This window comes from Antechinus flavipes, chromosome 2 (genome assembly GCF_016432865.1).
Source record: "Antechinus flavipes isolate AdamAnt ecotype Samford, QLD, Australia chromosome 2, AdamAnt_v2, whole genome shotgun sequence".
NCBI classification, from domain to species: Eukaryota; Metazoa; Chordata; class Mammalia; order Dasyuromorphia; family Dasyuridae; genus Antechinus; species Antechinus flavipes.
In genome coordinates, this window is record NC_067399.1 from 224,282,825 (window position 1) to 224,309,644 (window position 26,820).

Here is a 26,820-nt window from a genome sequence, read left to right on the forward strand (position 1 = left end):
CCCGGCCCCGCCTCTTGGGAACCTGCGGCCGTTAGAGGGCGTGGTCAGCAGGTTGAGTCTCGCGGGAAATTCCGTTGGTGGGGCTGTTGTCCCTGGCCGGGGAGCGGGGGACAGTTGCTAAGGAAATGACTCTTAAGCACCGCCCCATCTGGCCGGGAGGGGTCTCCTCCTGGCGTTATTTCCGGTTCCGCTCCCCCTTAGATCCCTTGATCCCGTTACCGCGGCCGCCGCCTCCTCCAGCCCTCGGCCGTCGACCTCACTCGCAGGCTTCGCGCCTCTCGCCGGCACGTCGCCTTGGCCACGCCTTCTTTTCTGTCCGCTCCCTGCGGCGCGTGCCCCCGGAGCTTTTGCGCCGGGACGGGTCACGGCTTCTCTCGCCCGCCCTGCCCATCTGCCGGGCCTTCAGACGTCGCGATGGGCGCGTATCTTTCCCAGCCCAACACGGTGAAGAGCTCTGGGGATGGGGAGGGCACCTCGGGCCCGGGAGGACACGGCGCTCCGCGCCTGCCGCTACCTTACGGCTTCTCGGCCATGCAAGGCTGGCGCGTTTCGATGGAGGTAATTGCGGGAAGGAGGCAGACTCCGGCGGCCGGGCAACCGCTGGGAGATGGGAGGCGGAGTGCGGGTGCTGGCCTCACGTGGAGTAGAAGAGGCACATTCTGGGACTCCAGAGTTCGGGGCGGGCAGGCTCTGGGGCTCCACGGAGGCGTGCCTCGGGCCATTCCCCACCCCCACTCCCCGTCTCTCCCGGGCTTTGCTGGGCCGGCCAGCCAGCCGGGCTTTGGGCGTGAGCCGCGTGAACTCGGGTTTTATCAGCTCTGCTCTCTCGCCCGGCTCCTTCAAAGGGTGAAGGGAAGGGAGAGAAAGGTGACTTTTTCCCCTCCGTGGAACGGTGTTGTCATGTAGTATGTGTTTTTTGTGTATGTATGTGTGTGTTTAGACGAACATACATACGAAATGGGAAGGCCTAGTCCGGGTGGGGAGGCCTCCTAAATGGAATGCTGAGCAAGCATTCTGTTTTGGATTTTTCAAACTCCCAAGTTGCTGTTGCCTGGCACCGAATGGTGTCAATTCCAAGGCCCCAACCTTGTCTTCCAGAATCTGTCAAGAGCGAACCTTGTGAGAGGTCATTTCCAGGGTTTTTCTTTCTTTTTATATATTCAAGTTAACTGTCTTGATCTCTCTCATTCCAGCTCAGTATTTCTTGCTTAAATTCCCCAAAATTCTCTTTGTTGTGGTCATCTGTTAACTTTGAAGTGGCTAGTTGCTTACAGTGCATTTACTTGCTGTCATCAGTCTTAAGAAACTTTCTTTGCTTTCATCAACTTTTTTTCCTGTGACTTTTACTTGAGCATTTTCTTGTTTTGCATTTTTTGTAAGGAACCCTTTTTACTTACTTTAGGGGATGGACATAGCAAAGAAAAAGTTATTTAGTTGGAGTTATGTTTGAAAATACAGAGAAGGGTATCAGATGTTGGTACTGAAGAAGAGAATGTAGATAAATGCTCTTAAGCACTACTACTCTCTTAGGTTAGAAAAATAGGGGTGTGGAGGTGGATGGGGGAAGAGAGGAGTGTGTCCAGAAGAAAGATAGGAGTGAGAAAATGGATTAAGGCAATAAGATTTTTAAAAATTGGTGTAATATCTGTCATTCATCAGTGACGGATATTATTCTTGATATACAAATATACTCTTGATATACAAGTATTACTCTTGGGTATTCTCCCCCACCTCTTCCCCATTAAGTTCTAGAATGACAGCATGGATTTAAACAGTTTGGGCTTTAGGTTCCAATTCTGTAGCTGAATGGTCTTTTTTGACTATTAAAAGGAGCAGTCTGGATAAATTGTACAAGGGATCTGAACAGACTGGCACCTTTTTTCTGTTTCTCTTCCCCAGTAATATTAAGATGAGGGATAGTGTCTCCATTTTTGTATAATTCTCCATAATGCACAGTGTAGTGGATGTGATAGATGCACAAATTGGAATTTTGTTTCGTATAGTTTAAAGGTCAGCCCTGTCTTAAAGGAAATGTGGATTGGTTAATATAGGTAGATTCCTTTCATTTCTACAATTTTTCCATTGAGATTCTTTTTATGATTTTATAATTTGGGATGTATATACAATAAGGCAAGACTTCCAGGATTCCTTATTCCATACATTTTCTTCTGTGTTAAATATGTGAGTGGTCTTTTTTCTTAAACTTTTCTTTCTATTTTAGTTACTGCCATTCTTTGGCAATAATTCTAGTTTCTTATTTTAATTGTCTGAATTAGATCTACTTCCAATGTTTCATTATTCTTACTGGACCTTTTCATTTTGCTATAAGTATAGTTTAGAGGCTAATCAACATAGGTCTATGTGTCATGCAGTGATTTTTAGCTAAGATGACCATGATCTAAAATTTCCCTCTGAGAGATTGACAGCTAAAGGTGTTTGAATATTATAATGTACTTTAAAAATTGTCTCCTCTCCCTCTCCCCTTCCACCCCTTCACATCTTGGATATCCTTAAAGAAATTCTTCCTAAATTTTCTTGTGTATCAAATGAACACTCTGTAAGATCTTACATTTGTTGAAGCCTTTTTGCATAGGTCCAGCATAACAGGATGAACTACTGTACTTTTTGAGTCAGGGGTGGTAGCTGTCACACTCATCTTCATGTTATTCTCCCTGCTTTTCTCTAACCTCTTTCATTATGGCACCAAGGTGCCTTGACTAAGAAGGTGTAATCCAGACACAACAAACAGGGAGTTCCCCCACTCTTGTCTCATCTTGCTTTGGAGGGAGCCTGAGACCAAGCTGATTGAGGTGTGTGGGAGCAGAGTGTGAATTGATGGTGGTGGTGGTGGTGGTAGTGGTTGGGGAGAAGAGTGTCTGGTTGGGAAGTTGAGAATGGATGGATGGGTAGCCTAGATTGTGCAACTTCTAATGGGCTAAAGATCATTGGAGAGAGAGTTTTCAAAGATAACTCTGAATTTCTTGATCTTGGGTGTTAAAAGCTAGTTTTAATGGTGATTTGGGTCTCCTAGGTTCTTTTGCCTTTTTTATTTTTCTAGTTATTCTTGGCTCAGGAATCTCTTTTTAATATTTCTGTAGATGATTGAGGTATTTGTGATGTGTAGTCATTTTATTACAAGTTTGAGTTATTCTAAAACAAGCTGACGTTTCCAAATGACTTTTGGAGAGGGGATTATAGAGCCTTGGATAGTTATGGGCAGTATAACTGAACTGACCTCTCCCCTTCCCCCTAGTCTTTAAGGTCTACAGAATTAAGAGGAAATAGCTATGAAGCTCCAAATATATGTTTCTGAATAGATAAGCTTTTTAAAGAACTTTTATATTGTGGGGATTGGAGAAGACATTTGTAGTTGAAGTTTTAGAACTGTTGGGTAGAATGGATATGTTTAACCAAGTGACTTGGGAACTGTATGTCAGGCCCTATAGGCAGTTGAATAGAAAGTGTTTAAAATGGTTGGTTGTGAGAAATGACTTGTTTGAGGTCTAAGAAGCATGATCAGCCAGAAAGCATTGGAATGAGTTTTGGGAGAGACAGAGGCATGTTAGAGCATTGTCTTGGGAATTGAGGCCTCTGCATTGTAGTAGTGCAAAGTACTTCACTTTTTAGAACCTTAAATGTTCAAGATTTGGACAAAAGGAAGAAATTTGCTAGGCTTGGGAAATGATGATTCTGGGCTTGATGCTCATAGGTCTACCTTTTTTTTTTTTTTTACACCGTACTTTAGTTTCTCATCTCTCTAGCATTGTAGTCTTCTTGAAGGCAAAAATTGGTTTTTCGTCTTTGTCTCTCTAATTTGTATCACTGGTAATGCATAGGGTAGGCATTTAATCAAGTTAATAAACTTAAAGTAGGCACTTAAACTTCAGTGACTAAAAAGAATAAATTAAAAGAATCTAAGAACACTTCATGTACATAGTTTTTTACATAGGGCAGTGGTAATAACTGACTTTAGGAGATAAGAGTAGCCTGGGATTTCATTTGACTTGAGGAGATGCAATATATGACAGATATTTTCTTTGCAGGTTTCAGCCTCTCTAATAACCAAGCTGGTTAAGCTGGCTATTCATTGGAATAGTTTTGTATGAGGTTGTTTTTTTTTTTTTTTTAATGACCTCAGTGTTCAACTTAAAGTGAATAAAAGTCATTGAAAGACAGTTTTCAAAGTTTTCTGTGAAAATACTGAAGTTGTCACTATTCATTAACTCATTAAAAATGAGCAAAATGTTTCCTTCTCCGTTTCCTTCCCAGCAATATAACATATTTGTCAGCCATTTATCACATAGATTTGAATAAGCCTTTGCAATTAGCACTGGAGGCAATTAATTGGGCTTATTGGCCATATGCTTAATATTTTTCATATCATTTTTAGGGCTCTTATAAGGGTTGTAGTAGTCTCTTATAATAAGGCTGTATATATTAAAAACTGTTCTAGAATTTTTTGGGCTAACAGTTTTTTATGATTGATCTAGTCTTGATTAGAAGACACTGCCTTCTAGTAAAATTATGGGTCATGATCTTTAGGACTCTTGAGAAAAGATGCTCAAAATGCTCTGATTCTTTCATATATACTGAGAGCATTTTTTACTTGGAATGGAAGATTTGGAGTAATTGAACCTTTAACCATGGTAAAAAAGTTAATTTTACATATCCAGTGGATTATGTAAGATGTGACTCTAGTAAATGTGTGATTGTAAAATGTGTAATCCTGATGGTGGAAAATGTATAGGTACCTAATAAGCAACTAGGTGGCTCAGTGGATAAAATACTGGACAATATATAACTCAAATACCTGAGTTCAAATCCAGTTTCAGACACTACTAGTAACTGTGTGACCTTGGAAAAGTCACTTAACCTCTGTTGTTCTCTGGAAGAGAAATGACAAACCAGTATCTTTATAGGAAAATTCTTTGATAGTATTTGCATATTTTGGTCCATAGAATCATAGAATTGGATATAACTGAACAGTGACAAGAGCAGTTTGTAATATTGTGATATGTGCAAAAGGGATGCCATTTCTAGATTTGGAATCCAATCTCCTTGTAGTGAAGCGCACAGTGTCTGTTTTTCTCAATCAAACTGGAACTCACTTTTTATCTAGAGTACATTCAATTTAAATAATTAGTAAGGAGAATCAAATCAATTTTTAAAATGGTATATTTCTGTTTACTATAACCAGTAATAGATATATTCCTGTCTTCCTCATAATTCAGAGAGAGATGGATATTCCACTTTTAGAAAGATTTTACTTTTTACTGTAACATTTCCTCATCTTTTAGACTACTGAAGGCTGTACTTGGACCTCAGACTTCTGAGACGTTCTGAACAAATTTATTTCCAAACTCTTAATCCTTTCCTTGCCTCTCAAGATCCTCCTTGTTCACTTATCTTTTCAAGACTTCAATTTTAGAGATCCTGAAGGACTTACATTTGTGGGTACACATTTGCAGAGAGATAGAGGCTCCAGCTCTATTATCACCATCTTTACAAGCTACTTTTAACAGATATGTTATCTCTAGAGGCACAATTCCATAGAACCAAATTTAAATGTCATTACTAAGTGGGATCTTCCAACTGAACATTAAACATTGATTTCTATTTAATGAGTGATTTTATTTATTTTTACTAGACATAAAACTTAACAATCTTATAACCTATAAAAGATTCTTTGGGAGGGAGTGAAGTAAAGGAAGGAAATAAGCATTTAGTAAGCAGCTAGGTGCTTCTGTGTGCCAAATGCTTTACAGATATTAACTCAGTTGTTCCTATAACAACCTTGGGAAGAAGGTGCTATTGGCTGGATTTGAACTCTGGGCTTCCTGGCTCTAAATTTAGTGCTCTCTTCATTTTTCAGCTTCTATAACCTTTGGTTATTATCTACAGACTTTTGTGACCTCTTGAATATTTAACACTTTTTGAAAATTTAAAATAATTGCACATGCTATGTCATTAGAAATGTTTTATCTTTAAATATTAATATTTTTGTTAATATTTGTTAAAATATTAACAACTTTAAATTGAAATTGCTTGGTCAAAGTGAGAGGCAAAGATGGGGACTAAACTAGAATTGGAGCTAGAACTATAGCTAATATGAAAAGAATGCAATAAAGTGTTCATAAATAGCCTCAGTTTCTAGGGAATAGCCAGTTGTTGGTTTTATTTTTAAAAAAAAATTTTTTTCCTCAATTACATGTGTAATCCCCCCCCATCCCTCCCCCTTTTGTCACATATCTACATTTAAGCAAATAAACAAAAAAAGGTGAAGATACTATGCTTCACTCCATATTCAGTCTTCATACTTCTCTTTCTGGGTGATGAGCATTTCTCACCTCACTGTTGAATAGGGCCAAGTCAATCACAGTTGAATATCATACAATCATCTTGTTGCTGTATACAATGATCTTGTTCTTCTCATTTCACTCAGCATCAGTTCATGGAAGTCTTTCCAGGCTTTTCTGAAATCAGCCTGTTCATCATTTCTTATAGAACAATAATATATCACAATTTTCATATACCATACCTTATTCAGTCATTCCCCAACTGATGGGCATCTATTCAGTTTCTAATTCCTTGCCACTACAAAAAGGCCTGTTATAAACATTTTTGTACATATGGATCTTTTTCTCTTTTTTTGTGATTTTTTTTTTTGGGGGGTGAGGGAAGGGGAATACAGTCCCAGTAGAGACACTGCTGGATCAAAGGGTAGGCAGTTTCATAGCCTTTTGGGCACAGTTCCAGATTGCTCTCCAGAATAGTTGGATCATTTTCCAATTCCAACAGCAATGAATTGTCCCAGTTTTCCCATATTTCCTCCAATATTTATTTTTTTTTCCTGTCATCTTAGCCAGTCTGAAAGGTGTGAGATGGTACCTCAGAGTTGGGAATCAACCAGTTGTGAAAAAGACCCAAAATATAAGCAGTTTATCCAAGGAGTTTATAATGGTCAATTGTGCAAATCACCAATATTAAGGATTTACAAATATAAGTTACATGATACCTTGCTACAAGAAGCCGTCACTTCTCTATAAAATGTTGAAAAGTTGTGGTATTCTAAAGTAATAGTACTTTTGTGCTGTAAAATATGATAAAAGAATGATTTCAGAAAAATCTGGAAGACTTCTGTGAACTGATGAAAAGTGAATAGAGCAAAACCAAGATAATAATCTACACAGTAACAACATTATAAAGATAATCAACTAAGTTAAATTCAGTTAGTGACTAAAAATTTTTCTAAAGACAATTAGGAGGCATCACTTCAAAACAACCCAGTCATTATTGTGGGTTGTATCATAGTGATTGGATTGGATTGAAGAAATTATGGCATCTTATTAGACCTAGATCTTATTAGGGCCTAGTTCCTTGCCCAATTTACATCACATGTTAGCTCTACAGAGTTTTCAATTGTGGCTTTAACATTTCCATTCTCACTGTTATCCTAAGAAAAAGAGTTCTCAACATTTCATTATTTATTCATTCATGTTGAGATACAGCAATGGAAATATTTTATTAATTTAATTTTTTTGGTTCTATATTATCTCCCTCCCTCCACTCTTTTCCCCATCCTTGAGAAAGCAAGAAATACAATATATTATACATATGAAATCATACAAAACACTTTTACATGTGAAGTCATACAAACATCTACACTCATAGTTCATCAGTTCTCTCTAGAGAGATTTCATCATAGGTCCTTTGGAATTATCACAGGTCATCTTATTGATCAGAATAGGTAAGTGATTCACAGTTATCATTATATTATATACAAAATGAATTTCTGCATTAGCCATGTTCTGAGGGGAAATGCAAGAAAAGGAAAGGGGAAAAAACATGTTTCAGGCTGCAGTCTTGAGTCTATTAGTTTTCTGTCTGGAGATGAATAGTTTTTTTTTTTTTTTCCTGTGAAGACTTGGAGTTGTGGATCACTATTGATCAGTCACTAATTGTCTTTAACTACTTAATTGTTTATTTTTATAATGTTGTTGTTACTATGTAGATTGTTATCTTGGTTTTGCTCTATTCATTTTTCACCAGTTCATGGAAGTCTTCCCGGGTTTTTCTGAAACCATCCTTTTATCATGTCTTACAGCACAAAAGTAATTTATTAGATTAGAATACCACAAATTTTCAACATTTTATTTAGAAATGATAGCTTCTTATAGTAAGGCACCATGTCACTTATATTTGCAAATTCTTAATATTAGTGATTTGCACACAGTATAGTTAATAAATTTTTGAAGAAGCATTTATTAAATACTATGTGCAGAGTAATTGTTAATGAATGAATGAAAAGTATTAAGTAAGTACTTATTGAACGCAAAGCACTGTGTGCTAAATATTGGGGTATAGACATAGAAAAGCAAGATTTTTTTAAAAACATATACATCTATTATTTTATTTCCCCCCCAAGTACATGTAAAAACAATTTTTAGCATTCATTTAAAAAACTTTTTCTTCCTCCTTCCATAACCCCCCATTGAGAATGTGAGCAATTTAATGTTATACTTGTATAGTTGCGCAAACCATATTTCCATAATAGCCATATTGTAAAAGAAAATATATGCCAAAAAACCCGCAAGAAAAATAAAGTTTAAAAAATATGCTTCAATGTGCATTCAGATACAGTCTTTCATTATAAGTCCTTCAGAGTTATCTTGGATCATTGTATTTAGCACACAGTGCATTTTCACATTGCATTATCTCACTGAAGTCTTTCTGAGAGCATCCTGCTAATCATTTCTTATAGCACAATGGTATTCCATCATAATTACATATGACAATTCATTCATCCATTCCCTAGTTGATGTGCATCACCTCAATTTCTAATTCTTGGCTTCCCAGAAAAGAGTTGCAAGATAGTTCTTAAAAGAGTTCACTTCCAATTGAAAGAGTGAGTGAGTGTGTGTGTGTGTGTGTGTGTGTGTGTGTGTGTGTGTGAAGGATTTCAGCTGCAAGTCAAGTGGAAAGGTCTCATGATTCTTAGGGTACAGTAACAAAGCAAGTTGTATGAAGTTGTATTGATAAAATTATATCTGTCTCTTATGTTAACGGTATCAAGGACTTGGTGTCAACTTTATTCTCTAGTTTTTTAATAGGTTTGGCTCCTGAGGAGGCTTCAGTGTCTCCACAAGGATTGCTTCCAGGGGTGATGTCTGAGAGGGCTGAGCTAGAAGCAGAATCACTGGTTTGGAAGAGGCTACACCTCTTGGAACTCTTGGATTGACATAGTCATTGGTAGTAGAGGTTGATATTGTAGGGTGAGGAAAGTGGGCCCCTTTTTCTAACGTGACTATTCCCCTCAGTGATGTCCGTGACACCTAAATCGTCTAAGCTGGTAGTCCTTTTCTAAACTTTTTTCTTTATTGTCTTTCTCTCTTTTTCTCCTCTTAAATAATTTTAGGTTTGTTTTTTTTTTTTAGGAACAGAAAAACGTATTACATGTAGCTTGTTTTGCTTATAAAAATGTGTTTTGTGTATTAAACGTAACTCCCTTATCAAACTTCTTTCTAAGAGAAAAAAAGGAGTAGGAAGGGGAAGCAGTTCAGCAAAATAAACAACATATCTACCAAATGTGATATTATATACAGTCTCAAATTAACTTTTAAATAATTTTAATTTTTAGTACAAATGGAATTTTTTACTTTATTGATAATACTCGATGTAGATTCTTTAAATTTTTTTGTAAGATTTGAAAACTGCTTCTTAACAGCTTCTGGATCTTTACCCCCCCTCCCATTTTTTTGCTGCCACCATTACAAAGAGAGAAGGAGTTGTAGACAAGAATATTTTGTGCTTTGCTTTTTCCATTAATTGATCAAAAAAATTAATCTTAATGGCCAACCTAGTGATATGGTTATGCATTTAAATATCTAGGCTAATATCCTCAGACAAATTCTTTCACAATATATATCTGAGGCTTCCTAGATTTATCAGACTTTATATTCTGCCACCAAAACCTTTAGAAATTCAGAATCACCTCATGATGGGACATCAAAGTAGGATTTTGGTAGAATCTAGCATGTCCTGAATTTTGTCAGTTTGAAAATCTATAGAAAGCAAGCATTTTACTAAATGTCTACTATAGGGCAGGCACTGTGTCAAGTAACACTAAGAGGTAAGTGCTTGTTATTATCTCCATTTGACAGTTGAAGAAACTGAGAGGAGCAGATTCTTAATGACTTGGTCACCAGCAAGAAGTGGTAAGATGTTAATTGATCCTTTAAGGCAGGATATAACTTGAGTAAGATAGGGGAAAAGCATGCAGATAAGAACAAAAGAGAGAAGATAGGAATGTTTGGGTTATGTTAAGCAAATGGTGAGTGAAAAATTTGAGCAGGAAATTTAGATGAATTAGATAGGAGTTAGATTGTGGAGGGCCTTGAATGATGTTTGAATGATATTAATGAAAGTAGGTAAGGAGGATGGGAAAGTGTTTCAAATCACTGTTAGGTAGGCTAATCTATTTTTGTTTGTTTATTTTGGGGAATTTTGTTTTGGTTTTTTGGCAAGGCAATTGGGGTTAAGTGATTTGCCCAGAGTCACACAGCTAGGAAGTGTTCAAGGTCTGAGACTAGATGTGAACTCAGGTCTTCCTAACTACAGGCTTAGTGCTGTATCCACTGGGCCACCTAGCTGCTTCAGTGGGTTAATCTGTTGAATGCATGTAAGATTAATTAGAAAGACTAGGAAATGGAAGCCTAATTAAAATATTACAGCAATATTAGTATGGGCTAATAAATAATCTAAACAAAGGTAATGCCATTGGGAATGGAAAGGAAGAGGGAAGGCTGTAAGAAGTTACAGAGGAAAAAATTAAAATTAACAGTGGTTTAATTAATACTTTCTGTGTATTAAGCACTGGAGATTTAGTGATTAATAATGTGACACTCAGTAGCTTAAAATCTACTGAGGTAGATGGGTAAGAAATGACATGTATCTCTCTCTAGATAGATATATAGATAGAGTAAAAGTAGAGTATACCAGGGCAAAGAAGGATTTCAAGGATCCAAGTTTTCCTAATTCCAGATCTATTACTGTGTCTATCTAGCACATTATACTGCTTTTGTCTGATCCTCATTTTCTTTACCTGTAAAGTGAGTGGACCAAATAGAATTTTATAGATTTATCTTCCTGTGGCCTGGAAGTTTGTTCAAAGAAAAATGAAAGATAAATTCAGAATGAAACACCTACCCACTCTGGATTAGACAATTTCACAAAACATATCAACCTCCGAAGTTCCTTTCAGCCCTAAGATTCTGTGATATTATGAGTTTATATTTTATCCTATAATAGGCAATAAAGAAATTTTTGACCATTTTATTTTGGCAGTTTTTTAAAGATTAGGGTGAAGGAAGGTAGATCAGATTGTTAGTATTCCAGGTGAATAGTGATGGGGACCTCAACAAATGTGATGGTAATAAAATTGGAGGTATGGGGTTGGATCTGTGAGTAGATGTGAAGGTAAATTTTAAAGGATTTGACTAATTGAATGTGGGGTTTGAGGGAGTAGAATATTAAGAGCTGATATTTTTAATCTGGGTGTCAACTGGGTAGATGACAGTAGATTTGGAGGTAATTTGCAGAGAAGTCAGATAGTAGTATAGTATATAAAGAGTAGAAGGCTAAAGACTGGACCTGGAGTTATACCTACATTTAGGGAACAGAAGGAGAAAGGAAAGCCAAAGGAGAACAGTCTTTAAGTGGATTTGGTATTGCCAAATGAATGTAAGAATGAAAAATGAGAAAATGCCACTGGATCAGATGTTAAAGAAGTGTAGACAATTCTCTGATCCTTAGATATTTTTATTTCATATCAGTTTCCTCAACTAACCAGTTCCCATAAACTAAAGGTAGTTAGGTATAGTGCTGTGAGTAGAGTTGCTGAGCCTGGAGTCAGGAAAATCCAAGTTCAAATTCAGCCACAGACACTTCCTTGCTGTGTGACCCACAGTAAGTCATTTAGACATCATTTGCCTCAATTTCTTTAACTGTAAAATGGTGATAACTCTGATTGCTTCTGCAAGGTTGTGAATATCATTTGATCCTCACATTTGTATAATCCTGTAGCAATAATAGGCACTATATAAATCCAGTCCCCTCCTTTCTCCAACTATTAATCTGGTCTAGGGACATATTTGTTTTTTGTCCCAGAGTTTTTCCCTTTACTAACTTCTAAACCTTCACTAATAGTTAATTCCTGGCTCTTCATACCAAGTTATCTTGATCTTGATGTTTGGACCTGCTTGATCCCCTGGGTTCAAAGATTTGCTGCACCCAGCCTCTAATTTTGTTTTCCCTTTAGTCTTTTTTTTTTTTTAAACTTAATATTTTATTTTTTCCAATTACATGTAAAGATAGTTGTCAGTCAACTCTGAGATACCACTGCACACCTGTCAGACTGGCTAGAATGACAGGGAAAGATAATGTGAAATGTTGGAGGGGATGTGGGAAAACAGGGACACTGATACATTGTTGGTGGAATTGTGAACATATCCAGCCATTCTGGAGAGCAGTTTGGAACTATACTCAAAAAGTTATCAAACTGTGCATACCCTTTGATCCAGCAGTGTTACTACTGGGCTTATATCCCAAAGAGATCTTTTTTTTTATTTTTTATTTTTTTTAAATTTTTTATTTAATAATTACTTTATATTGACACTCGTTTCTGTTCCGATTTTTTTTCCCCCTCCCTCCCTCCACCCCCTCCCCTAGATGGCAAGCAGTCCTTTATATGTTGGATATGTTGCAGTATATCCTAGATACAATATATGTTTGCAGAACCGAACAGTTCTCTTGTTGCTTAGGGAGAATTGGATTCAGAAGGTATAAATAACCCGGGAAGAAAAACAAAAATGCAGATAGTTTACATTCGTTTCCCAGTGTTCTTTCTTTGGGTGTAGCTGCTTTTGTCCGTCATTTATCAATTGAAACTCAGGTCTCTTTGTCAAAGAAATCCACTTCCATCAAAATATGTCCTCATACAATATCGTTGTCGAAGTGTATAATGATCTCCTGGTTCTGCTCATTTCACTTAGCATCAGTTCATGTAAGTCTCGCCAGTCCTCTCTGTATTCATCCTGCTGGTCATTTCTTACAGAACAATAATATTCCATAACATTCATATACCACAATTTACCCAGCCATTCTCCAATTGATGGGCATCCATTCATTTTCCAGTTTCTAGCCACTACAAACAGGGCTGCTACAAACATTTTGGCACATACAGGTCCCTTTCCCTTCTTTAGTATTTCTTTGGGATATAAGCCCAATAGAAACACTGCTGGTGATCAAAGGGTATGCACAATCTGATAATTTTTTGGGCATAATTCCAGATTGCTCTCCAGAATGGTTGGATTCGTTCACAACTCCACCAACAATGCATTAGTGTCCCAGCCAAAGAGATCTTAAAGAACGGAAAGGGACCTGTACGTGTAAGAATGTTTGTGGCAGCCCTCTTTGTAGTGGCCAGAAACTAGAAACTGAGTAGATGCCTATCAATTGTAGAATGGCTGAATAAATTGTGATATATGAATATTATGGAATATTATTGTTCGGTAAGAATTGGTCAACAGGATGGTTTCAGAAAGGCCTGGAGAGACTTACAAGAAATGATGCTGAGTGAAACGAGCAGGACCATGAGATCAGTATATACTTCACCAACAATACTATATGATGATCAATTCTGATGGACCTGGCCATCTTTAGCAATAAGATGAATCAAATCAGTTCTAATGAAGCAGTAATGAACTGAACCAGCTACACCCAGCAAAAGAACTCTGGGAGATGACGAAGAACAACATAAGAACCATTACATTGAATTCCCAATCCCTATATTTTTGTCCGCCTGCATTTTTTGATTTCCTTCATAGGATAATTGTACAATATTTCAGAGTCCGATTCTTTTTGTACAGCAAAATAATGGTTTGGACATATATACTTATTTTGTATTTAATTTATACTTTAATATATTTAACATGTATTGGTCATCCTGCCATCTAGGGGAGGGGTGGAGGGAAGGAGGGGAAAAATTGGAATAAAAGGTTGGCAATTGTCAATGCTGTAAAATCACCCATGCATATAACTTGTAAATAAAAAGCTATTAAAAATTTTTTTTAAAAGTCAGTATTGATCTAAAATTTTGAGTTCCAAAATTTTCTTTCCCACCCCCCTCTCCAAGACAGCAGGCAGCTTGATATAGTTTATACATTACAATGCATTTCAAAAAAATTTTAATTCCAAATTCTTTACTTCCTCCCATCCTTCTTCCTGAGATGGTAAGCAACTTGATATAGGTTATACCTGTGCAGTCATGCAAAACGTATATTTTGTAATGCTGTGAAAGAAAACAGAGACATAAGAAAAACCCACAAAAAAAAAATGAAAAATAGTAAGCTTTGATATCTGCATTCAGATTCCATTAATCCATCAGTTCTCTGGAGGTAGGTAGCATTTTTTTCATCATGAGTCTTTTGGAATTGTCTTAAATCATTGTATGGCTGAGAAGCTAAATCATTCAGAGTTGATCATCATACAATATTGCTGTTATTTTGTAGTCTTCTCCTGATCCTCATTCTACTTTGCATAAATTCATGTGAGTCTTTCCAGTTTTTATCCTTTCTATAACACAATAATAATCCAGCCCAATTTTGTACCACAACTTGTTTATTTTCCAATTGATGAACATCTTCTCAATTTTTATTCTTTGATGAGGGTTATTTATTTGCGAGGGAAAATATAAATTCATTTTAGAAATAATATGCCAGAATAATTACAAATATGTATTTAAAATTTTCCACCTGGACCAGTTCTAGTTTGCTAGCTGTTTTCCAGGCACGATTTTCAACCCTTACTTAAAAACACTGTCAACTTGGTATTCTGCTCACCTTGGATGCTTTGGTCCAAATTCATTTATTTCATAATTTCATTATTCACTTAGCCAATTAGAAAGCTTCCTAATTATTGGTGGGCTTTGGATGATTGGTTCACATTCCTGTGATGTAATGACTAACTCCAAGAAGAGAAAAAAAGGGAAAACCCTTTTAATAGATATTGTACTTTGTTACTCTTTGGGGCAGGGGTGGAGGGTGGACCTTACACCCACAAGAATAAATCTACCTGACAGTTCACCACCAACTTTCACAAAAAAAGACACTTTCAATTAGAACATTTCCTCTTAAATTACAAGTATTCATGATCTCTTCAAAAACTTTGTCTGGAATTTCACATGTTTAGGAAGAGCATGATAGAAAAACTTTTCCTCAGCCTTGCCCCCTCCCATGAAAGTATTGAGAGATTAAAAGTGATTTGACCAGGGCCAAAATAGCTAGTGTGTCATATAGGATTTAAATCTAGATTTCCCAGATTGAGATTGATCTTGACTACTGTCCTGTACTACTACTACTCTCCTAGAACTCTTAATGCTGTCTTTCATGGCTGTTTCAGTGCTTCACTTGTTTTTCCCTTTCCTTTCCCTACTAAGCAGAACTTGTTTGATCCCTTTTGTATGTGATAGCCCTTCAGAATGCTTCATCTACCAAAAACATCCCTATTGCTTTCAATCAATCCTTTTACTTCATGAATTGTAGACTTTACTGTCCTGGCAAAGTCCTATCCACAGGATGCTCTGCAGTTTTATTAACATCATTCCTAAAAATATGGTACCAAATCAGAAACAACAATAGCACAATATTCAAAATGTGTGATGGTGGTGCAGAGGTACAGAGTAGTAGAACTATTGCCTGTCTAGTCCTAGACAATATGTCTTTTAATCTTAACTATCCTAAACAATATGCCTTTTAATGTAATAGCATTACTCTTCTAGGACATCACATCACATCTGACTTATTTTAGCTTGTGGTCTACAGTACTTCCAGATATTTTTCAAATGAATTGCTATCTAGGTATATCTCCTTCATTGCATACTTGTGAGATTGATTTTTTTTTTAAACCAAGTTTAAAACTTTACTTTTATCCCTGTTTTATTTTAGCTTGTATAGACAATTTTGAATCCCAGCTGTCATTCAATTTGTTAGTCGTGCCCTTTAGTTATGTACTAGTTAATAAAAATGAGATTGTGTACTGTAATCTTAATGAAAGGGTGCTGTGGATGTGGAAAATTGTATTTTCAGGTTGGGTTTTTTTTGATATGTTGATTAATTTCTTTATTTTCTTTTAAAAATTTCTTCTTTGAATGGAGTGACTCTAGCAGGCAAATGTAGAGGAATGTAGGGAGAAAGTTAATCAATATAAGAATAAAAATTATTGACAAAAATTTTACTTAAAAGGGGAAGTACTATGGCTGTTCATTGTCTGTCAGTAGTTTTGTTGCTGCTCGATATTACCTTCCAGTACAGGCTGGAGTCAGTAAATATATTGATCTTTTGGTCTTCCTTTTTCATTCTACCTCATTTCATGTGTCTTCTTGTAATTATCTCTTGTCCACATATTCATCAATTCTTAGGGTTACCCATGTCCTTCCCTTTCATGAAAACCCTCAAAAGGTTGTATTCAGTGTACTTGATTAATACTACTACTGATTTTTAAAAATATTTCATATGAAACCAGAGTGTTAGCACTTAGGTTGTGTTTTCTTTCACTAAGTCATCTATCCTCCTTTTTTCTTGATATATCTGAGGTTTTCAAGTCTAAAACTTCTCAATAATTTGTAATTTGCTGCAACCTACTTGTATCTGGTATGTATCTTTCAGTTGCCCTTTGGTGTATTTTTTTTTTATTTTCATAGATGTGCATGTCATCTTCCCCAGTAGCATATAAACTCCTTAGGGGAAAGTATTTAATAAATGTTCTTTGATTAGTCAGTAGTCTCCAGTGTATTCCTAGAGTATGTGTATGGGTACAGAAAGTGATTCTCTACTCTTCCATTATGCTGCTATGTATCAGTCCCATCTCTGTTCTTGTTCTATATTTCTGGGTTCCAAGTCAATTCCTATATGTTCGTGTACAAGATCATCAAGACTTATGGTCAGAGAATTACTTGTCTTGGTGCCTTTCCTAAGTATCTCTGGGGACTTAATGTATAACCCTGACTTCTTTGCTTCTTCCTAAGTACATGGCTAAATCGGGCTCAGCTTCTTCAAATTGGACTAGTTTGTTTGGAATTTAGAGTTTGGACTTTGGGCTGTATTAGGTTTAAGGAAGCCCTTTCCCTTAAGTGGACAGTTCATGTGAGGTATATTATTGTGACTGAATCATGTCCTTTGTGGGGCTGGGCTTAATGCCATCTCTGGACATAGATCTGTGTTATATCCTTATCTGGAACAAGGTTCCTAATAATAAAAAACTCTTTTTGTCCCTTCTGTTTGGGGGAGACTTTATGGGAAAAGTTGAGACTTCATTTCTTTAGAAAGGACATTCCTTTTCAGATTTGGAGCCATTGCCTTCTTGTTACAGGAGTACCCCACATCTTTTCTTGCTTGCCATGGTATCAGATTAATAGTAGGAAGGATCTACCCCTCTGCCCCTTTTCCAAAAGTAGTCTCTTTGACTGAAGAATTGGGGTTCAGTTGAGAACTTACTAAAATTTCATCTTGGCTTTACAAAGTAGGGTATGACTGACACTTGGACTTCCTAACCTTTACAGAAATCTCCTGGGAATGTTCTGCAGTGGCATATCTATCAGCTGAATGAAAATCTTCTGGGAGGGAAAAGAAACTAACTTTCTACCATAGCATAAGCTTCTCTGTTATTAATAGATGATGTTCTTTCACCTTGGGGACTCAAGTTTTCCTCAACATCGACCAGCAATCTGGCAAGAACAGATTTTCAGTTTGATTCAAAGAAAACTTAACTCAAGTTTCCCACCCTGTAATTCAAGGTCTATGTTGTATATTGTATTGTTTTTTGTTTTTCTTTTTCATTCGAGTACCTCTTCTGTACTTGCTTCATTCTTTTTATCCTCCTTTGCAGCCTGGGCCCCAGCAGTCAAGAGTCACTGTTTTTAGCTATTGAGCAGGGCTTGATATGGTTTTCCCACATCCTATACTTGATCTTGTCCATTAAGAGACTTAATGGAGAGATAAATAAGTTATTATAAACCCTCCGAGTTTAAAGCATTTGATTTTGCTTTTAATCTGTGAAGAGTTGTAGTTACCACTTATGTTGTACTCAACCTCTCCCCTTCTCTAGTTTGTTCTCTGTCCTTAGCCATTCCAGTACAGCAGCTTTCAACAAAAGATATAATTCATGAGGGAGGCTGATTCAGACTGAAGTACAGGTAGAAAAATATTGGTATTTCTTTTGGTGGTTATTTTCCTTGAAAATTGCCCTGATCATAAACTTCTTTCTAGGATGGCTCTATAAACAGATAGTTGGGTATATTTTGATCTTAATGAGATCTGGCTCAGCTTTCTCTCTCTCTGTAGCTACTTGTGTTGGGTGTGCTACATCAAGGGACCACACAGGTTTTCTTTCCAATTTCTTGGCTTGGAGACTGTCTATTCTCCTCTCTGAGGCTTTTGGCTTCCTTCAAAGGAAATACTGGGAATTCTCCTTCAAGCTGTCCTTAAAAAGATTTCCCCTTCTCTCTTTTCTTCTCAACATTTTCTAAGACCCTTTCCATTCTAGATCCTCTTTTCTTCTCACTGTTCTTGGATTTTCAGTTCTAACACTTAGTTTCTCCATTTTTTTTCTCCTACTCTTAAATCTAAATTGGGCCTAAGCTTTCTAAAAATTTTCTCATTTTTGCCACAACTATTCTTGAGTAGAGCTATTTGACTTAATCTCCTCTAGATTTCATGAAATCAATTATGAAGCTCCTAACATCAATCAACCATTTGTGTAAAGACCCTTTGTTTCCCTCACCTGTCCTTTCTCTGCCAGAATCTACATATCCAAGAGGAATTACGTGGTTCACCCATGCAGTGCCAGAGTTGGTTTCCCATCTCTCAATAGAGTTTTCCAGATATAATAGAAATGCCACTTTGAATAGCTTCAGTAGCTATCTTGATGATGAACTCAACACCTATTTTTCATCCCATCATTTAAGCTACAAACACTAAAAGTCTAAGGGTTCCCTGACCTAGTTCTTAGTTTTTCTAACTAGATCAACAGCCTAGATAAAGGGCAGGATCTTTTATAAGAGATCACTTGGTAACTTTTGAAAAGACATTTTTAGTAAAGTGTTGGGACTATAAGGTTTCCAGGAAGGAAATGAATGGGGAAAAAAACCAAACATAATGTAGGAACTTCTTTGAATAAGTTTGGCATTGAATAGAAAGACTGCAGCTCGAGGAGGTGGAAAACAGGGTTGAGTCACCAGAATATATGTTTTGCTTTTCTTAGTAGGTAGTAGAGTTGGAGAGATTGATAAAACGGGATGGCATCGATCAGCCCTGTATGAATCTCATAGATCTATCTCTTGGGAAAACAAAGGTAGTTTATCAAAACCTCAGCAATACGCTTCTAAGAATAATACAATTTCTGGAAATCTTAAAATTCAATCAGTTCAACAATACCTTCTGCCAATTTTGTGTTAACCTTTCTTGTCTTTGATCAAATTCCTGTTCATAATTAAGTCTTCTCTTTTGCTTAAACAAGAAGTCTAGAAAGATGAAAGAGCAATGGAATCCTTGTAGGAAATCAGATGATTAGGGACATGACATAAGTAAACCTAAGCCTTGAACTCAATCAGGGGACTTGGATTGTAACCCATCTCTTCCCCTTGCTAGATACTTAAATCTTTTTGCTTTCCTAATCCTTAGTTTACTTTTTTTGTAGTGGGATTGAATAGTCTCTAATGTCTCCTTTTTGGCTTAGGAGTGCTAGTGGGGCTCAGGAGATTTCATGGGACTCATCACTTCTTGATAGTACTTTTTTCCTTTGAATTCCAAGTTCAGAAGGCTTAGTTTTGAAGCCCAGCAAGAAGAGGTGGTTCTAACTCTGTTCAAGGCTGGAATGTCCATGCATGAAGTGACTACTAGGTGAAGACTACCAGCATAGTGTGGTAGCCACCTCATTTCTCTTTTTTCTTTTCATCATTAAAAAGCAAAATAAAACAAAGAACTTGCTCAACCCAATCTTCTTGTATTAGCTAAGGAAGGGATCTTGCCCAAGGGAAAATTATCAAAAGCTGAGGTGTAATATAGTAGAGTTCAGAGGAGTTCAGAGAAAGTAACTTTTGCCTTGGAAAGATTATTCTGACTTTGTTCTTTTCCCAGGATGCTCACAACTGTATTCCTGAATTGGATAGTGAGACAGCCATGTTTTCAGTCTATGATGGACATGGAGGTAAGTACAAGTTGGCAAGTTGTCACATTCAAGGTTCTGGGACATCTTTTCTGTTAAGAACAGGCTCACATGACTAGGATTCTGAGCCCTCAAACTGATTAAATCTGTTGTCTTGAGGCACAAGAACTCTAAGCTCTTGTCTAAAAGCTGTTCATTCAATGAGCATTCAGGAATCAGACCTAGAATTTGCTCTCATTCACATTGGCAGTAGGTGATATAGGACAGAATAGCTTCATTTAGATGGTCTCTTCAGCTGTCTTTTTGGGGAGTGGGAGTGGGAAGTTTGGGATTAAGTATCTGCTCAGAATCATACAGCTAGTAAGTGTTCAGGGTCTGAGTCTCCAGTTGTCTTTAAACTTAATTTTCCTTTTTGTGGAACTCAGACTGTTGTCGTTGTCTCTTATTCCTAACAATGCTTTAATGATTCAGTAATACTATAAATAGACTGGACCTTGTTTTTATTCAAGGAACCTTTCCTAAATTACCTTTCTTTGTGGGGCTGAGGCTGGGGTATACAAAAAGAAAAAAGTTCAGGCTGGTTTTGATTTGTACAAATTTACATTACAAAAATTGAATTTTAAAGAATTTGGAAAGAAATCTATATCCCCCCCCAAAATTTAAGTTAATAGAACCATGCACTCAAGCACACACATACTCTCTCTCCAGCCCTTTCCCCCCCAGCTCTTCGACTGTGATCTCCTGACCTCCCCAAAAAACCCTTACAAAACAGCCACCCTACAAAAGAAAGAATCAAATTATGGGGGCTTGGCTTGAGACCTCCAGCACAGAGACATTTGCTCCACTCCATCTCTGTATTCAGTTTCCAACATGTCTCTTTGATCTGATTTTATCTGTCCTTGGCTCCTTGTGTGTTGTCCATCCTTTTCTCTCTGTGTATAAATTCCATGTATCTGCCCCCATTGTGTTTTTGTATTTTTGATCTAACCAGACTCTTATTTGACCAACCCCCTGCCCTTTGTGGTGTGTCTCTTCTCTGCCTTTGGTTGTAATATGTCCTTGTGCTGGTCTCCTCCCGCTTTGGATTTCCCCTCCTCGTGTTTTCAGATTCATATCACATAAAAATCTCTTTACACAAAAGTCTCCAGGATGATCCATTTTATATAAAGTAAGAGCTATATGTGGATACACCTCAGAGAGGTAATGAAATAGACTTTGAGTAATTTCACCTTTCTTCTAGGGGAGGAAGTTGCTCTATATTGTGCCAAATATCTCCCTGAGATCATCAAAGATCAGAAAGCATACAAAGAAGGAAAACTACAGAAGGTAAGAACCCCCTTCTCCTCTTTAAATGGAGATAGAACCCTAGGCTTGGAGTCAGGAAGACCTGCATACAATTCAGTTTCAAAGGTTTTCTAGCTATGTGAGCTTGGCTATTTAACAGTTTAGGATCATAATTGGACTTCCCTCTTTCCCTCCCAGGGTTGTTGTGAGGATTAGATAAGAGAATATCAGTAGAGTGGCTACTCATAAGATACACTAAATAAAAGCTAAATATTAGTACATTTTTGTCTTTGTATTTAGGGCCATTCAGCTAGTCAATTGAGGTTTGGCCTCTGGGGCAAGTCACTTGACCTTTGTGTCCACTTCAGTTTACTCCTTAATCAGATGAGATGTTTGTAAAGGTTTATTTAGCATAGGGCCTGGCATATAGTTAAGTCTTTAATAAAGACTTGCTCCCTTTGTCTTTCCCTTTTTATTCCTTGACTATGAATTATATATCTACAATTATTCCATTTTTTTCCTCCTGAAACCAAAGAATCTAACCTCTTTATTCCCCCTCTATTTGAGATCTTTTGCAAAGTTCTAAATTTAAGAGAATATAATGTGTCATACTTATGTGTACCATAGCATTATAGGCAGGTATCTTCTTTAGGCCAGTAATTCTCAGTGTGGTTTCAGGATCCAGTTTTCTGGATATATATTTCCCTTCCATTTCCAACTACAAATCTATATGAGGCCAGATTCTCTTCATATACTTCAACAAAAACAACACTTTGCAACAGATTGAAAACAGAAGTAGATATGAGGATTCAGCTGTCTTTTACTAAGAGATCTGCAAAAATATGTAAAACAATTACATTTTTCTCATCAACTTTTTTGTTTTGGAAGTTTATTAAAATGTTATATCAAGATGCAATGGGTTTATTATTTTTAAAAATCAGTTTAAATTTTTAACATGATATTGATACAAAATTATAATCCATATAAGCAAAAGCTCCTGTAAAGGCATCCTGAGACCAAAAAGTTTGAGAACCTCTTTAGGCTCTACATTTGTTTCAATCCTCTTGTGTTCTTCACATTGCTTAAATTCAGGCTTTGGAAGATGCCTTTTTGGCTATTGATGCCAAACTGACTACAGAAGAAGTCATTAAAGAGCTGGCACAGATTGCAGGAAGGCCCCCTGAGGATGAGGATGAAAAGGAAAAGGTGGCAGATGAGGATGATGGTGAGCAGAATTTGGCTGAGATTTATTTCAAAATCGTTAGTGTCGGTTGAGTGTGTAGTACATGAGTGCGCCATCCTTCCATTATGCTTCTTTACGGTCCTTGGACTTGTACTCTTTTACCAATCAAAGTAGCTCAACTTCTTAAGCATGTGTTTGAAGCATGGAGCAGTACCTTTCCTGAGTGATTGGTACCATTCTCCATCGTGCTTTGGTCAGATTAGTTTTTGTAATGAAATTGAAAGGGAGATTGAAAGTAACAAAGATTGATGGTGGGGTGGGTGGGAAAGGCCAGCTTTTCCCAAGTTAGCCTCTAGAAAAAGGGTGTCCCTCTGAGACCCGATAATGAGAGGAACTTTAGGCACACTGAGGGTTGGGACAGGAAGGTTAGTGTCGTGGGGCACAAGGGGCTCTGATTTAGCCTGTTCCCTGCAGTGGACAATGAGGAGGCAGCCCTGCTTCATGAAGAGGCCACCATGACCATTGAGGAACTTCTAACACGCTACGGGCAGAACTGTCACAAGGGCCCTCCCCACATCAAGGCTGGGGCTGGGTTGGGTGAGGAACCAGGGTCCCAGGGCCTCAATGGGGAGGCAGGGCCTGAGGAGCCGTCAGGGGAATCCCCTGTGGAGGAGAATGGCCCCCTAGCTGAGGCCCACCCAGACCTTTCCTCCAACTTGGAACGTGGGACTGAGGCAGTCCAGGGTGATGAGCCTCTCACCCCCACTGGAGAGGCTGGCCCCTCCTGCTCTTCCACCCCCGCCAAGCCACCTCGTGCTGCTAAGTCCAAGTTCTTTGAGGACAGTGAGGATGAGTCAGATGAGGCAGAGGAGGAAGAGGAAGACAGTGAGGTAAGGGCCTGTGAGGGCCAACAGGTGCTAGAGTTGCACAGAGGGACTGTCTTGTCCCCACCCCACTTTTTCAAACTTTCCCTCCCATCCTCCCCACTCCCCTAAAGGTTTAGCCTCCTTGACTCTCTTCCTGGGTGGAGGCAATAAGAGATAGACCCAGTCTTGGCCCTCAGAAGCCCAACCATCTCCCAAAGAGGAAACAAGAAGGTAGATGATAATCGGGGCATTAGGGCATTTCCTTCTCTTTGGGGAGGTTGTTTTTAGCTGTGTTTTGGGGAGGTGACTGACCTTTGGCCGACATCTCTGGCCTTCCCTGGGATTCCCCACTCTTGATAGCTAAACCCAGCCAGGTACCGATGCCCTTCCCACCCTGAAATGTCCCCACCCCAATCCTGTAAGTAGCAATTCTTAGGGGTTGGAGAGAGTGTGACTAGGTAGGATTTGTTGGCGGGAGATGGGTGGGCTTCAGGGTAGGGAAGGTTCAGCCTCATCTCAGCGGCATGGCCTCATCCCTGTGGCAGGAGTGCAGTGAAGATGAGGATGGCTACAGCAGTGAGGAAGCTAATGAGGAAGATGAAGATGACACAGAAGAGGCAGAAGAGGAGGATGAAGAAGAGGAAGAGGAGGAGATGATGCTGCCTGGGATGGAGGGCAAAGAGGAGGTGCGTGTGGGCCTGCAGCGGGTGTGCTAAAGCTTGGATTGGGGGGACTGGAGGTCCCAGCTGGGTCTTACTTAGCATGGAAGATCTGGCCTACGAGTCTCTCTAGTTAGCCAAATGGCAGTCCGTAGAATCTTTACCTGGAGAGAAGTTGTAGGTTGGCCTTTCTTGGAGAGATTCTTTCATCTAGCCTTCATTTACTAAAGATTTAGATACAGCTCCTGTCCTAGGAGTTCCCAGTATCCACCTGGGCTGGATGGAGGAGGATGAAGCCTGGGAAGACCAGCTTCTTCAGCGAACTTTGGACCCTGAGAGTGGTCCTCATGATCCTTTGCCTGTTGTTTTCCCATAAGCCCGGCTCCGACAGTGGCACAACAGCAGTGGTGGCCCTGATTCGGGGAAAGCAGCTAATCGTGGCAAATGCAGGGGACTCCCGGTGTGTGGTGTCTGAAGCTGGCAAAGCCTTGGATATGTCCTATGACCATAAGCCTGAAGATGAATTGGAGTTAGCACGAATCAAAAATGCTGGTGGCAAGGTCACTATGGATGGGCGAGTCAACGGGGGCCTTAACCTCTCTCGAGCTATTGGTAAGAGGCTGGGAACTAGGAAAGATACTGGGGCCTCCACCCTTCCAAGATAGTTCATAGTAATATCTGTATAGTGCTTTATACTTTTCATAATTGAAAGGATAGGTCATCATCCTCATTTTGTAGTGGACTAAATGAAATGGCAGCTGGAACGAGGCTTTTGTCTCCTGGGTCCTTACCCAAAACTCTCTACTCTGGACCACGTGAGAGGAGCGGGTGTCTCGGATACAGATTCCTTGTGTGGACTGCAACACTTTTTGTAATTCATCTTCCTCCCAGGTGACCACTTCTATAAGAGAAATAAGAACCTGCCCCCCGAGGAACAGATGATCTCGGCACTCCCTGACATTAAGGTGCTAACCCTCAATGAGGACCACGACTTCATGGTTATTGCCTGTGATGGCATCTGGTGAGTGAGGGGCTGGGAGGCCACAGACCTACGCCTGCATTAAACAGCAGCTCTAAGAGTAGGAGGCCACTCTGGGGGGTGTTAAAAGCTTCTACACTGGCTCACAGTAACAGGACGGGAAGTGCTCCATCCTGCTTCCTTTACGCTTAAGGATCCTAGGCAGAGCTCTGACCCATTGTGTTTGACCACAGGAACGTGATGAGCAGCCAGGAAGTGGTGGACTTTATCCAGGCCAAGATCAGCCAGAGGGATGAAAATGGGGAGCTTCGGCTGCTCTCCTCCATCGTAGAAGAGGTGAGCTGACCACTCTGGAGAGAAGTGGCAAGGTCCTCTAAGTGTAAGAAAAATTGAGTCTCTGGCTCAGTGGCTAAACCAGAGTAACGCAAATCTTTGTGGAAGTTTTTCTCCCCTGCTGATAGTTCTTAGTTGAACTTCGTGAAGCTTGAGGCCCTTTGCCCACTCCTCCCGTCCCTGTCAGGAATTATCAGGTTCAGCCTCTTGTCTCCACCCCACCACTGAAGTAACCTGTTCCTCCTGCAGCTGCTGGATCAGTGCCTGGCACCTGACACTTCTGGGGACGGCACTGGGTGTGACAACATGACCTGCATAATCATCTGCTTCAAACCCCGAAGCACGGCAACACCCCTGCCTGAAAGTGGCAAGAGAAGACTAGAGGAGGTTGTGACCCCCGAAGCCACTGGAGAAAATGGCAGCAATGATAACAGCAAGAAAGCCAAACAGGAATAGCAACTGTCTCCTCCCCTGCCCACCCAGACTGTTTTCTGAGCCCATCGGACTTGAGACTGAGTTTTGTCTTTTTCATTTAGCCTTAGCAGTGGAAATGAGGTGTGCAGGGGGATCGGGGTGGCTTTGCTCATTAGCCCATTCCAAAGAGGGCTCTCCCTCCACCCAGCACACTGCGGGAGCCCCTTCTTTCTCCCCCAACTGGTCCCCTCATCGGGCAGTGGGAGAGGTGGAGCACGGCACCAGCTGGAGGCCTTGACCCTGTGCAAGTCACCATTAATGTGCCTGTGCTGTTGTGTTGGAGGGAAGGACTGGTGGTTCTGGTTTTTACTCTGTGAACACTTTATTTAAGAACTTTCTTTTTTATTGGCGGCTCCCTGGTCCCTTAGCCGCCTCCACCCACTCTGTTGTACACTTTCAATCAACACTTTTTCAGACTAAAGGCCAAAACCCAACTGTGCCCTGTGGTGTCCTTCTTTACCGTTTTCCACTTCCCATCGTACTTCTCTCCGGTCACATTCAGCAGACTGGCCAGGCTGCCTAAGGGGGAGGAAGCCCCCATAGCCCGTGCTCTTCCTGGCCAGGAACCGGACGGAGGGGTCACTTAAGGTTACTAGGAATGGGGAGGGGCATTCTGGAGGGCGGGGTTACCGAAGCTGGACCCTCGAGATTTTAAGGCTCGTGTCGGGGGATGTGTCGCAGGCACGGATAAAGGGCGTCCAGATGCGTGGGGGCGGCAAGGAAAAGGGAAGAGTACCAAGGACTGTAACGTTACCCAGAGCCAAAGAAAAAGCCCGTTTGCTGGCGCGCGTCTTCCCTCCGTGTGTAGCAGAGGCGCGCCCGGAG

At 39.3% G+C, this 26,820-nt stretch overlaps 1 protein-coding gene across 1 annotated transcript; it reads left to right on the forward strand.

Moving 5' to 3' along the window:
- Positions 1-226: 226 nt before the first annotated feature.
- PPM1G (protein phosphatase, Mg2+/Mn2+ dependent 1G) lies at positions 227-26,429 on the forward strand. The gene is made up of 10 exons (XM_051976255.1): positions 227-558; positions 20,190-20,259; positions 21,458-21,543; positions 22,594-22,726; positions 23,159-23,574; positions 24,096-24,236; positions 24,587-24,821; positions 25,101-25,230; positions 25,422-25,524; positions 25,771-26,429. Exons 1-10 carry the CDS (start codon positions 415-417, stop codon positions 25,975-25,977), a joined length of 1,665 nt encoding a protein of 554 aa, XP_051832215.1. The 5' UTR covers positions 227-414; the 3' UTR covers positions 25,978-26,429.
- Positions 26,430-26,820: the final 391 nt, after the last annotated feature.